Source organism: Arvicola amphibius, chromosome 12 (assembly GCF_903992535.2).
Source record: "Arvicola amphibius chromosome 12, mArvAmp1.2, whole genome shotgun sequence".
Lineage (NCBI taxonomy): Eukaryota > Metazoa > Chordata > Mammalia > Rodentia > Cricetidae > Arvicola > Arvicola amphibius.
Window position 1 is genome coordinate 135,563,289 of NC_052058.2, and position 14,692 is coordinate 135,577,980.

General features: G+C 44.1%; 1 protein-coding gene across 1 annotated transcript in view; it reads right to left on the bottom strand.

Annotated features, from left to right (window-relative positions):
* Window positions 1–1,008: 1,008 nt before the first annotated feature.
* The window catches only part of Chrna7 (cholinergic receptor nicotinic alpha 7 subunit), a 119,095-nt gene continuing 105,411 nt past the window's right edge, over window positions 1,009–14,692 (bottom strand). Inside the window, exons 6-10 of the mRNA XM_038314045.1 lie at window positions 12,630–12,797; window positions 11,240–11,434; window positions 10,243–10,329; window positions 9,136–9,245; window positions 1,009–1,896 (exon numbers count right to left, since the gene is read on the bottom strand). Of these exons, the coding sequence (XP_038169973.1) occupies window positions 1,378–1,896; window positions 9,136–9,245; window positions 10,243–10,329; window positions 11,240–11,434; window positions 12,630–12,797 (1,079 nt within the window). The 3' untranslated portion in view covers window positions 1,009–1,377. The remainder of the gene's footprint in view (window positions 1,897–9,135; window positions 9,246–10,242; window positions 10,330–11,239; window positions 11,435–12,629; window positions 12,798–14,692) is intronic.

The window sequence follows — 14,692 nt, forward strand, 5'->3', positions numbered from 1 at the left end:
CTTCCCTCATGATTCCATCTCTGGAGTCAGAAAATTAAATTTTGGGGGGGAGTTCGGGAGCTTGGTATAGTTTTTAAGCTTTGAGAAAATCGACAACATAATGGAACAGGAAAAGATTTTCTTGGTGAACAATCCTCAGACCCCATCAACAAATAAGATGTGAAATGCGAGCAGACCAGTATGAGCTACATAGTCAGACCCTAACTCAGAAGAGAAAAAACCCCACAAACAACAACAGCCCCACATCTATCTCCAGTGGATCCACGCACTGACCCTGAGGCAGCTCTGCACCTGGAGCTATGGAAGGCAGCGCAGGAAAGCAAGATCCTGGTACCACTAGCTCGGCATCTACGAATCACCAGCTATATCTCCTCACCTCAGCTCCTGTCACACAGTAGCCCAGAAAGGTCTCGACTTCTTCTCTCTGGTCCCACCATGAGGGAAAAACACAGGATACATTCCCTTGGTGGGGTGCAGTTGTACAGATGCACAGACTTCTACTAATGAAGTCTGACACGCAGAGCAGCTAACACGCTCATTAAAAACACACACACAAAGGTTTATCTGAGAGTCAGTTACTCTCTTGTTAACACTCGAAACTCTATTTGCCCTTCAGCTTTTGCACAATAGAACAAACTCAGTCCCTTGGGACACTGATGTAGCATGGAGCTTGGAATCTACAGGGCCACAGCTTTCAAACGCTTTAGCTAGGGCTAGTCCTAGTTTAGAAATGATACAACCTGGGTGCTAATTTCATTGACAGTGCAGATTTACAGGAATCCGCTTGCTCAAAACATCATCTAGAAGGCCCGCTTCCTCTCGGATACAAAGTTGGTCATTAGGAAAGACAAAATGACAAAAAAAAAAACAAAAAAAAAAAAACAAAGTTAAATCACAGAAAAACCGACAGAGAATTGAATTTGTGTTTGCCTTCCTTTAGCAAGGAAGTTGTTAAAATGGACCCAGTGAGCGCTGTTCGTCCTTGGTTTCAGCCTGGGTCTGTGCATGACACAGACAGACAGTAAATTCTGGTGTGTGAGCCCATGACAAGGGGCATGCAGACACGGAACACCGACTGGACAGGCCTCTACTGGCTGATTAGAACCACTGAGATCTACCCTATAGGGCTGAGCAGAGGGGGCAAATGACCACGAGTGCCCCTGCTGAGGACAAGGATAGGACTACGGGAAGTATGGGAAGAAAGAAACGCAAGGGTGTTGGGATCTCTTTCGTTAAAGTAACCAGGGAACTAAGACTAAGGGCTGACAGCTACCCAGACACTTCAGAGCTGTTCCATTTGGCATGACATGGGGTTAGGGATCCAATTCTCCGCCTCCCAGATACTTTTCCTATCTGTGCATGTCCTGTGTGGTGATATCAAGCAAAGTCTTTGGAGACAGCCTCCACGAAGTTTGGGGCCGACATGAGAATGCCAATGGTGCAGATGATGGTGAAGACCGAAAAGGCCATAAGGCACAAGCGGTCCACCACGCAGGCCGCAAACTTCCACTCGCTGCAGACCACCTCGCTCTCATCCTGGCAGCGGAAGCGGTTGGCAATGTAGCGGACCTCCTCCAGGATCTTGGCCAGGTCAGAGTCCCCATCGGAGGGGTGGGCACCATGCAGGAGATGCTCGTCGTGTGTCGGGGAGCAGGCCAGACGACCACACACAACCCCAGAGTCTGGAGTCGGGGCACAGTGCATGCCCTCCAGGCCTCGGAAGCCGATGTAGAGTAGGTTGCCATTGCTGGTGGGCGGCCCAGCACCTGCGCTCAGCTCCACGCTGGCCAGACTGCAGCGGCGAGCCTTGTGCTGACAGGCTGGCCGCACCTTGTCCTCCCCGGGCCTCTTCATCCGCAGGAACCACGCACACCAGTTCAGAAGAATGATCCTGGTCTGCAAAGACAACGGGATGTCAAGAGCCTCCCAGAGTTGTCTCTCAGCCGAGCCCCACAGCAACATGACCCACGAAAGAAGCCTGCTTTATAGGTTCTGGGGAGAACAGGCGCCCCTGTCTTCTCAGTGAATTTATACAGCAAATCAGTGAGGACACCTGGCAAGCATGGAGTCAAATGTGGGGTGAGACTATGACCTATGTCTGTTTATCAATGTGGGAACAAACTGAAGTTCCCCTGGGGTGGACATATTACACTCCATATGAGAGAGGAAAAAACAGTAAGCTCAGTAAGAATGCCCGAGATGTGTATAACAGGAAGAGTCATTTTCTTTTCTGAACCTTCCTTTTGGACTCCCAGGGGTCCTCAGGTCTCAATTCCCTGGCTCTCATACCAACTGTGAGGTGTCCTTCAAGATCACTACAAGCTAAGAGAGGCTCTGTAATACGTCAGACAGAGTGGCTCCTCAGCTTGGGGTACCTTCAGGGTTCTGACATCGGATAACCACACCTTCTATGAGAAAGTCCGTATCTTTGCAAAGCTGGTTTTAAAAACTGCGCCAGAATTACCAAGAGAATCAATGAGAAACAGAAAAATGAGGGTGGTTATCTCTAATCTGTTCTTAGGAGTTCAGAGGATGTGTCTGTGCCCCATGGATGCCAGACTGTGAAGGCAAAGGCGTGTGATGATTTGCTTTAACCTATGTAAATGGACCACGGGGCCTCAGGGGCCTATGGAAAAAGAACAGGTAAGATATTAATATGGAAGAAAGTTTAGGTGCTTCTAACCCAACTCATTAGGCTCTGATGATGAGCAAGTCAGACCGGGGTTGGGGCAGTATATGGGAAGGGCAGAAACAGGTGTTAGCATGCTTCCCATCAACAGTCCAGGTCATGGAGGTCCTCCGACAACAATGCCTCCTGCTGGTGTGCACGTAACGAGTGCATGAGTGGCTGGGTGTGAGTGATGCCTAAAAAAACCTTTCTATAAATTGTTTTTAAAAGGCTGAGGGCTGTACTTGGGTATTGGAGTTTATCAGCCTGACCCTTAAAAGTTTTATACATGGGGAGTGCCTGATGCAGAGAAACTAGGGACAAGTTACCCTGAGAGGTGACAGGTTTCGTGTTTTGTGACAGCTGAAATCTCAGTCTGGACAAAGAAGAAGTTTCTTGAAGACAGTCACAGTGTGTGAACAGTGTGCCTTTTCCTACAACACCTAGAGTCACACTTCAAGTTCATCTTAGGATAATAGAAACACTTTCCCAGGCTTCCGTCTGTAGGGGAAGATGCAAGGCGTGAAGCCCACGTCTGCAGTGCTTCGTTCTCAGCAGCCAGTGTTGTGGCATCTTAATAATAAAGAGAAAAAAAATGCAAAAACCAGGTCTGTAGCTAGAGAGCGAGAAGCACAAGAAATGTCAAGCTGAGGTTCCCCACAACTGGGAAGCCTTTCGCAGCCTTCTACTTTCAGGGTGGTGGACTGCACTGGGGAAAACCCGTGGCTGTAAGAGTTTTTCCAAATCAGAAAACAGCAGAGGTCCACAGTTCCCTTCCCATGAGACCGAGCATCCAGCTCAGTCATCTGGAGCCATGAAATGAGAATAGCTTCCCCATTTTACGGATTGACTAAAACTCAGAGAAGGATTGACTCAAGGTCAGCCAGTCTTTTACTGTGTTTAGACCGCTGCAAGCCTCATCTACCAAAGGTGCCCCAGGGTTCTCTTCAGAACTCCTACGACTTAGCCCAAGCCCTCTCTCAGAAGCCACCAAGAAGGTCCGTGCTAGATCTCAAAGGAGGCTGTCAAACTGTAAGAAAATCTGAATCCCAAGGCAGCCGCGCACACGAGAGCCGAGCAGGGTTGGTTCCCTTTCCTGCCACACAGGGGTCCATGTGTTCTCTGAGAGGCATCTGCAACTAGTAGGATCCATTTCACCAAGTCTATTTCGAATTCCATGGCTTTCAAGGATAGCACATCTCCAAAAATGGAATTATTCTTCTGGTACTTATCAAACCGTGCCTATGACCTCTTCTGTCAGCCTACAGTTTGGTTGTTACTTGTGCAAATGTCACATAATACCACTGCACCCAGCAGTCTCTTCTTCATAATAGCATCAGACCGTAAGAGTACCTGGGAGGCTGTTTATGTTTCAAAGACACGTGGGATGAATGAAAAGTACTGTATGCTTTATAAAACACACTTAGGTTTTACTTGTAGCCAACTGGTTTTTAACAACCTTTTATCCTGAGAGACTTGTAACAGACAGATGCTCTTAATTAAGATTCTGGGAGAAGAAAGTGGTACCAGTTCATTAAAAATGGTTTTGTGTCTCTGTGTGTCAGTTCCTTTATCTTCATACCAGCCAAAATACTCAAAGAAATAAGAATGAGTGTATTTTTTATATTAGCATAAACACTAGAGAAAAATAGGGAATTCATTAAAATGGTTGTTGCTAAAATGGCTGTTGTGAATAGTATTTTGACTGGGCAAAGATGTGTTACATTTGTTTATGCCACAGAATATTTAACTATATAAAGGGGTGTTACATTTCTTTATGATACATTTGTTTAACAATGTAAGGATGGGTTACATTTGTTTATGTTGCATTTGTTTAATTACCTAAAGATAAGTTGCATTTGTTTCACCTTGCCTGCCTAAGTTACCTGATTGGTTTAATTAAAAAAAAGCTTACCAGCCAATAGTTAGGAAGGAGAGGAATAGGTGGGTCTGGCAGGCAAAGAGAATAAATAGGAGAAATCTAGGCTCAAAAAGAAAAGAAGAGAGGAAAGAACAAGGGAGAAAGAAGATGCCCAGGGTCTGCTGGCCAGGCAGCTGACAGACAGAGAGACATGAATTCTGGACTTGACTGGATTCTGGTGGTCTCTCTGAGAGTCTCTCAACTTGGGCACAACATTTGGTGTGTTGGTCGGGAACCCTGGGGACCCTTGCCAGAAACCCCCCCCCCAAAAAAAAAAGGTCTAGAGGTTTGTTCTGATCTGATACTGGTAAGATTTTTGCATGTGTGCTGTCAACCTGAAAATAACTGTGCTGTTAGTCTGATCTTTATATGTTTTTTTTTTCTTTCTAAGGCCAGTCAGTGGCTCTCACAGAGATAGTGAGAATGGGTGGTTCAGACTCTCACTAAGGACAGACGTGTCTGGGCGGTGATCCTGGAAGGAGAGAGAGACGTCTCTCTCAGGAGGCAGCAGTTGTGGGGTTTCTGAGCAGACCACAGACGAGGAATCCTCTTGGTCTCAGCAGTCCCAACTTTCTGAGCAGACGTGGAACTCTGTTGGTCTCAATAGCCTCCCGCTTTTCTGGGATTCTCGAGAGGAAGAACCAAGTTCTGAGCAGACCACAGACGTGGAATCCTGTTGGTGTCAGTGGCCTCCAGCTTTTCTGGGTTTCTCAAGAGGAGAAACCAGGTTGGGATGTCCAGGTTTATTTTTATCTTTATTGGCCCCTATGTCTTTGTAAATGTCAAAGATGAATTATGTTTGGGAAAAGTTTATGCTTTTGTTTCCACAGGAAAAGAGAAATATATGGATTTTAGTCATTTATATACAATGCGTTAAAAATACTTATCACCTTTGATTAAGATGTATACATTTCTGCTTTTGTCTTAAATATTATATCTATGTAATGTTCTGCTGGACGAAAATCACAGAAAAAGACTTTGATGAAAATTTGTATATTGTCGGGAAAATGAGAGGAGAGACAAAAAAGTTTTTAATAAAAGTTTTTATGTAGTCTAAAAAGCAAAAAAAATGCAGAAGGTATATGAAAAATTGTGAAAGGCCAGAGGATGTGAACTATGTTTGCTGTGGTTTCTCATAGTTTCTCATACCTGTAAATACTAAATCTAAAAAGGAAAACATAAACATGAGCTGAATGTTTAACATACTAGGTTAATTCTGGTTTAAAAAAAATCTTGTTTGTCTCTTTTTTGAAAAAAAATATGTATGCTTGTTTTGTTGAAAAGTTAGCCTATGGTAACTGAAAATTTTATACTTGTTCCCTGAGCTCCGGTCACTAGATTCAGGTTAGCAGGAATTTGGATGTCTTTTTGATATAGATAATGTTAAAAAACTGTTTTATGCTGTTCTTTATTGGGAAGCTGCATCTCAATGTCTTTATACACAAGAATGTACCTTGCTCTGTCAATTAAACCTTGCAATTCAAGAGTCACCCAGATAAAAGACTAAAAGGGATCATAGAGAACAGCTGAGACTAGAGTCCCCAAAAAAGAACAGTTGCAAAAATATACCTTAACAATTTTAGAAACACCAATGCCAGGTGATAGTCACCAGATGTGTCAGCTAAGTTAAATCTGATAACATATGATATAAAGTCCTGGTCTTATTAAAGATGAAAACTTTAGAAAAACTGTTAGAAATACAAGTTAATAATCAGTCATCCTTGAAGTACTGATATAATTACAGGGATAAGTCTTATTTAGTGCTCTGTATAGATTTTTGAGGTCAATTAAAACAAGTAGTTAGTAATAAAGTTTGTCTAATCAGATATACCTGGGCAGTTCTAAATACTTCAGAGATCTGCAGAATATGGCATTTAAAATAATAATTAAAAAGCTCATATCTTTAAGTCTTTGAAGAAAGAAATTGAAAAGGATACCAGAAAATGGAAGGATCACCTTTGTTAACTCTTGATAATGATGCCCCAAGTCAGCTGTAAGCAGTTAAAAGAAGACGTCATCCTGTAATCCCTGGTTGACATGCTGAGTCAAAAGGGAACTCCCTTACATAGGAAGACTCTGTGCAGGTTTAGGAGAGAAATTCTGTTTTTTATGGAACTATACTAGAGGAAAGATACGTTGCTCCCGCCTGGCTTTAAGGGACCCAGGATTGGTTCCCCGAGGTACTCGAGAAGGGGGAAATGTAAGGACATGGAAACCTTTAAAGAAACTTTGCTTGATCAGGAGCTGCTTAAGGCACTGGGTTCAAGAAACTTTGCAGCATCAAGAGTTAGCTGGAAACAGGAACCTTTGCTAAAGTGCAGACCAACTGTCCCTAGCAGCTAGCCCCCTGTCAACACCCAGCTTTGTGGTCTAGACAGAAGCAGGAATAACTGCTAGGGGGAGGCCAGGGGCAATGCACAGAAGCAGAAGTAGCTGCTTAAAGGAGGAAGAGGGTGTGCAGAAGTAGTCCATACCTTGTACTCAGCAAAACTAACCTCCTTGACCCCGAGTAAACCTGGCTTGCGGTTTTTGCCTATATGTGTCAACCCCAAATGAGGAGTAGGAGCACTCCCTACTGTGCTGTGTCACATAGGGACCTCTCCCAGATAGCTGGAATAAGAAATAAACCTTGTTTTTGCCTTCTGGACTTGACTGGATTTTGGTGGTCTTTCTGGGGTTCTCCAGAAACAGTACAACAGTAGGACATACAGAAAGAAAAGGCTAAAAGCTCCTAGACAAAAGGTAGATAAAGGAAAAACAGTTAATTTAAGAGAGCTAGCCAGAAATGAGCTTAAAGTAGTCCAAGCATTCAAAACTAATAATAAGTCTCCACGTCATGTTTTGGGAGCTTGTTGGTGGCCTAAAAGAAAAAAGCGTGGTACAAATGGTTATCAATATTGGTGGTTACAAAGGACTGGAGTAAAAATGGAAGGCAAACTTTCTTATGTGTGATGCTGCTCTTACTCTTGCTTTTGAAACAGGTTTGTGAAATATGTTTCAAAAGGATGGATAGGCAGAAGGGCATGTAAGTCAAACCTGGCTTAGTTCGCCCTATGGTGTACCATGATGCTAAGAAAGAAGGACATATAGGCGAGTGTGTCTCAGCTTTGTAACAGAACCAATGACTTCTAAAACAAGCTTCATGGTCTACAGCAATGGCGTTTGAGACATAACTACTGAGACTGAGTCCGTGCCACAGCTGCGATCGTGAACTTTATGAGAGGTTTTATTATGTGTATAAGGCGGGTAGTTGAGAGGAACTAGTACTCTTACAAGGCCACTGGAAAATACATAGCATCTTTTCCTAAGCTAGGGCACTGTAGGGTATTGCATCACGGCTGTCTTCAGAAGGCTGGAAACCCTTTGTTCTGCTGGGAATCCACATGCATCTCTTCCCTTATGCTGCATTTCAGCAGGTGGGCGCTTCCTAGATTTCCTTCTGGACAGGAGCAGTACTGAATGGGTCTTCAGACAGGCTCCTTTAGAGATAGAAAGGGCTGCTTTTCATGTCCTCAGATGAAAAGACCAGGGAGATCTGCAAGGCTCACTAGTGGTGGTAGGTCAGGACAGCTTTTCTCTACCTTGGGTTTCATTCTGGAACAGTGTGGGAGAGTCTGGGGTCAGCCCAAGCCCTTGTCAAGGTCTCTGTGCATCAGCGAAGAGCAGAACTTCAGGGACGGGGCCCTGAGATGCCGTGGACGGTCAGAATCAGCAGATCATAGCACCTGCCTGATGCTTGCAGGCGTAGGGAAGTGATGATGCGACCTGGGATGAACCCTGATCCATTTCCTTTCGTTCTCTGTTCACTATCCAATAGGAACTCTTCATCTGATGTCATGGGTTTGGGGGTAGATTGTAAACCTCTATGTATTGATTGGATAGAAACTCGGCCCTCTGCAGTGTTAGGTCTGCCCCTATTAAATCTAGTAAGCACATACTGAGAAAGTTTTAGGAAAACAAAACCTGAATGTGTATTGAACATACACAGATTATTTCTCTTGTATTGTTCCCTAGCCAGCACTACATAAGAAGTACTGGTAGGACATTTACACGTCATTAAGTCTCTACGTCATCTGGAGATGATCTGTCGTACACTGGAGGATGTGTAAAGGTTCTGAGCATGCGCTACACCATTTCTACAAGGAGCTTGGGAACATTCAGTCTTCTCTAGTATCAAGGACTATGGAACCAATGCCCTGTAGACACCGAGAAACACTCATGCTGGTTCTTATTCTTCTCACTCCTCAGTCTGCTGGGAAGCTCCAGCCACATTAATTCATGGCCACTCTCCTAGTTCTTCCAACTGCTACACAGTCCTCCTCAGTGGATGTGTGGAAGGACAGCTTCTAAAGCACAATACTAGTAGGACACACAAGCAGGCAATCTGGAGGCCTGCTGGGACGTCAGTCTAAAATACTGTCACCTCCACGGCACTGTCCTCAAAGACATACAGAAGGGTGAAATCTCTTGAGGGCCACTAGACAATAGAAAACTGCAAGAGGCGCTTTCAGGGAGGGCTGGCACTCTACAAGGACAGAGGACGTACCCACTTGGGCATTTTGCCACCATCAGGGTCATGGTGATGATACCGCAGCACAATCACCGTCACCACCACAGACAGGCCCACGATGATCATGGTGCTGGCGAAGTATTGTGCTGTAGAGAGACCAGAGGCAGTGTGAAACCTGGGGCCTCAGCAGCACCTACTGGGATGATGCTCTATCAGGGCCTCCTGTGTGGTCATACTAAAAAGCAGGCTGTAGTCTAATAAACACTCTGGTAGCCTAATACTTCTGGTAGAAAGGGACAACCTAGATCTTTCCAAAGACTTCACTTCCCACTATGAAACAGAAGCAATAACTCTCCCACTGAAGCCGAATGGACTCTGAGGGATACTGTTCCCATTCCCATGACACGCTGGACTGGAAATAGAACCCTGGCTGCAGCAATGAGTCCTGAAAACTACCCTGGTCACAGCATCCTTCACACGATCTCATTTGCTTCCATCGAGGAAATTCTAGAAATATGGAGTCTTCCTCTTTTTGTCAGTTATCCCTGGGCAGAAACACCTAACCGAGACAAAACATTTGTTCCCCTCCCATTTCTCTAAACACATATTTAATAAGTGGATGCTGAGTAATCTCAGGAGATAGGAACCAAGAATTAAAATATATGCTTTAGTAAAAAAAAAAAAAAACCAACAATATCCAGGTGAAATAATGAATCTCAAATTGTGAAGTCTTTGACTCCAGAGCAGAAAATATGAGTGGGAGGAATACAGAAGTAAGGGACATTCTATCACACACATTCATGTGTACCATCTCCCTGGAGATGTCTCATGCTGTGTTCTTCTGGCTAGTCTTGAACTCCTGAATTCTGTAATCCTCCTGCCTCAGCATCACAAATACTGAGACTACAGGAACATCATCACCCGTGGCCTTTCTTCAGTTTAAAGGCAAGCCACAAATTTGGACATCTTTCCCTTCCCACTTGGACTTAGGTATGGGCCATGGTGTCTTGTAATAGTTATAGCAAGTCACGTCTCCACAGCAGGGGACAGAGGGGAATAATAAATCTCTAGGACCTTGAAGGACATGTTTCTCCTCCATGCACCTGTAGGGAAATCCTAGGCACATTGGAATCCTTGTCTTACCTATCAAGGGCACGGAATCAGATGTGGCAGGCATGATCTCAGCCACGAGCAGCATGAAGACAGTCAGAGAAAGCAAGACAGTTATTCCTGAAACAAAAATGTGAGAAATTCTTAGTCATAACAAACAGCAAGGCCGAAATTACACCTCACAGAAGCTCAAAACAGTTGTTTCAAAAGCATTATGTAGGTTGCTGGGGCTACACCGTGAGACCTGTAGTTTCTGTACGTATGGGTGTATGCATTTTTCTGGGTACAGTTTTGGTCACCTGCCAGAACCCAAAGGACCCTCGAATGGAGACAAGTTTAGTAGGTACAACTTTGAGAGGATCAACCGGCACGGTTAACTCTCAAGGTCCTGACTGCATTAATACTAAGATGCAGTTTTATACAGCAGGATCAGGAAACCATGTGGCCAGAAGACTCGTTTTCATTCAAGTCTTGACTTTACAACTTAATTGGCTGTGTGACCTTGAAGAAGATATTTAACAATCTAAGCCCTATCCTAAGAAAATAGAGGGCTTGAGAAAGCTTTCTTCAACACACTAAGTATGTATTTATTTAGCAATTTTTTGATATAAGCAGCTCATTTTACCATCCAAACCCTCACTTTTCATATTCTCACAGGGGAAGCAATTCCAGAAATTGCATTCCTATTGTAACGTGTGTGATAATTTACCAATGCAAGCTGATATTAAGTTAATGTGTCTCCTATCCATAGAGGAGACTGGCTGGCTACCACTGAGGAGCAAAGTGGGTGACAGAGAGGGAGAAACAGCCCATTAGGGGAGAACTGATCTGGTCCCTCACTATATCCCATTTTCTTCACAAAATCACGGAATCCCTAGACCCTGACAATTCTCAAGAAGGCTCTCTCCCTCTCGAGGAGGCAGAACCAGGAGTTTCTGGTGTCATAAGTCTGATCCTGGCACAGGGGCTGATGTATGGTAGTTGACAGTGTCCTGCAGAGCTTGCCTCAGAGAGGGCCTTGGATACTTACCAAGGGAGATTTTCTCCCCAGAGTCTGCAGGGAGCAAGAACACCAGCAGAGCCAGGGCCGAGATGAGCACACAGGGGATGAGCAGGTTGAGACCATAGTAGAGCGTCCTGCGGCGCATGGTCACTGTATAGGTGACATCTGGGTATGGCTCTTTGCAGCATTCATAGAACTTTTCATTCCTCTTGCCAGGGATTCCTGAGTGGGGTGCCGGAGAAAGGAGGAAGTTCATCAGAAGACACAGCTGCTTTTTGTTTCTAACTAAGTGTGTACTATCCAAGAGCACAGTCCTAAAAGTGAGTGATGGGTGTTTGAACAAACTTATATGGGTGTGCCACAACTGTTTAAAGGTATCTCAGTGTTAGTCAACCATACTGGTGGATAGTCTTTTGATGCATTAGAAGTACTTACACAGTGTCAATTTTACAGCATTACAATTGCAATTATCAACAGATACCACATAACCGTGTTTCTGTCACAGGTGGAAGAAATGTACAATGGAGTCAATAACATTGTATCACTTACTGGTTCTGTAGCTGGCTTACTTTGTACAGTGTAAATGCATTCTACGGTCTTCACACAACAAAACTGCATGGCCCTTTTCCAAACGTATACCTGATGGTAAGTGACTCATAATAATATTGGTTTGGATTTAAAATGATGCAATATAGGTATAAAATAAAAGCCAAAATGTCTACAGAGAGAAAAAAATTCAAACTATTTTTCTAAGCCTTAGAGATTTGCTGACAGAGCATAAATCACTATGCAGGCATCATGTCAAGAAGTGTGTGTACTGAAAGGAACAGTTTCTCAGAATCTCAGCTTACCTTCTGAAGATTAAGAATGCTAGGCCAATGGGCTTAGGAAATTTAGAACCACCCTGATCTGGACCATGTTCAAACTACCTGACTCACACACCGTGTATCCCCCTCACCCCATGCTAAACTGTCATATACACCTGTTGCTTTATAATCTACTGCCCAGCCCCTCTCAGCAGAGGACTGACTTAGTGTCTAGTTGAATTGTGTCTCCCAGAGTGGAATGTTGTTCTCTGCCCTAACACTGCTGCTTGTACTTCTGATTGAACCCCCACTTGTGATGTTTGTCATCTGCACCATCAACTTCAATGTGCAGCTCAGCCATGCTAGAGGACTAGAATGGACCCCACAAAGTCTCCTCTAGCACTGCTGGTTTAGAGGCCCTGCCATGGCTGTTTGCTGCACTCACTAACTGGCTTCCGCTGCTCATCCTGGAGCTCTCAGGACGTGATGGAGAAGGCTGCCAAGTGTAGCCAGTGAAAGAAAAAGTAGAAAAATCCCCAAGTCTTTCAGTTCACGCAGGCAGAGGGCACCTCTCTTCTGGGGCATAAGGTCTTTGTTTGTGCTAGCCTTACCCATGAGATCCCATTCTCCATTGGGGATGTAGCTGCTGATGTCGGCCTCCTGCATCTGCAGGTCCAGGGACCACCCTCCATAGGACCAGGACCCGAACTTCAGCTTGCACTGTTGCACATCAAAAGGGAACCAGCGCACATCAATATAGCAGGAGCTCTTGAATATGCCTAGGTGAGCATGGGAAATGACCAGAAGATTGAAATGGCGGCAAGAGAAACAGGCTCAGAACACACCACAGTTCCTGCAGCCTACTTCCCTCCACATACACCCTCCCCCGACACACACTGAACTCTTGCTAGGACCTATTCAGAGCAAGTCAAGGTGCTTTTCCCCTCCCTGCCCCATTTTCCTTTTGGAAAAACCCCTAGAGAAGCTCAGCCAAAATGTCACTGTTTCTTAAATTAAAACATAACAATAGCTTTTGTTATGGAAGGCTTTTCTCAGGAAACTTTGTGCAAATAAAATTAATTATATCCTTTATTTGCCAGGAGCACATTCCGAGTCTAAGCAATATGAGAAAAAGAAAGGGTGCAAGAAATCTGAGAAGTTGATAAAAATGATGAAGGAGTTAGAAAGAGAATTGGAAAGAGACAGGGAGAGGCTGGAGTGTGCGAGTGTGTGTGTGTGTGTGTGTGTGTGTGTGTGTAATAAACAGTTACTTATCTGAAAATATATGTAGAGTGTAACTCTATCCTGTTCAGTTTCCACAGCAATGGGATAAGGTGCAAAATTAAAGAGAGAGAGTTTGGATGTACAAAAACATACTTCACATTTCTTTGCTGAACTAAAGACTGAACGAAGGAAGGGACTGAAGAGTTTTACACTTATACACTCTACTGCACACTCATGCTGAGAAAACATAAATTGTCCCTTGGAAGTCCTTTAAATGTGCCTTACATTCTCATATACTTGGGGAGACAATTCAGGGGGTGACAAGTTCAAGGCTATCCCAGGAATCTTAGTGATATCGCAAAATAAAGAGGTAGAAAGGTAGCTAGGGACTGCCTTTCTCAGTGGTAGCGTGCCTACTTAGTATGTATGAGGCTCAAAATTCAACAGCAATACTGTAGTGCATATGTGTGCGTATGTATGTGTGTTTATGTATATATATATATATATATATGTAGGTAGGTGTGTATATATGCATGTATGTGTACATATACATACATATATACACACATATATCACATGAATATGACTTACAGAATTGCTTCAGATGCCCACAGAAGCCTGAAAGTGACCACTGGCATTCCCTTACCATTTGTGGACTGAATTTCTCCTAATCCAAATACAGTTAGAAAACTATATTTGATTCCATTTCTATGACAAGACCCAAGAAGGAGACAGAAAAGATTCAATGGTTGCCTGAAGCTTGCAGCAAGATCAGTTTACTGTCAACAGGTAAGGGATAATGGGGACATTCTAAAATTCAATTGTAGCGATCCTCTGAAAATTTACTAAAATTCATGGAGTTAAGATTCTTTAAATGTATAACATGTAAATTCTACCTCCATCTGCCTCTTAAAAATAAACATAGAAAGTGGGTGGAGAGATGGTCTATTGGTTAAGAACACAGGCTGCTTTCCCAGAGATCTCAGGTTCAATTCCCAGCACTCACATGGTGGCTCACAAGCACCCATTTCTTCACTGAAAGTATGCTGGAAGGCATCACAGAGCCCTCTCTATAAGGTACCTGCAGCGTGGAGGAAGGGCTGGAGAAGGCAAGCAGATGTCTTAAGACAGAAAGCCTGAAAAGCAACACTTCTCTAATCAATACAAACATCAGTGAGAGGGCTATGTCTCTGCTGGATTCAACCACTTATTCATTCATTTATCGACATAGCCACCTGCAGTTGAGAAGTGATGGATGGTAAGGTGAGCAAACAAAGATTCTGTCTACAGAATTCGTATCATCTGCTAAGCAGAGGAGCATTGTAAACAACAGGCAAAGCCAGCTTCACCATGTGCTGTGAGATGAGGGGCTAGAGGTGTGTGTGCACGTGTGTGTCCGCGTGTGTTTGCGCGTGTGTGCGCGCGTGTGCGCGCATGTGTGTGCGCGTGT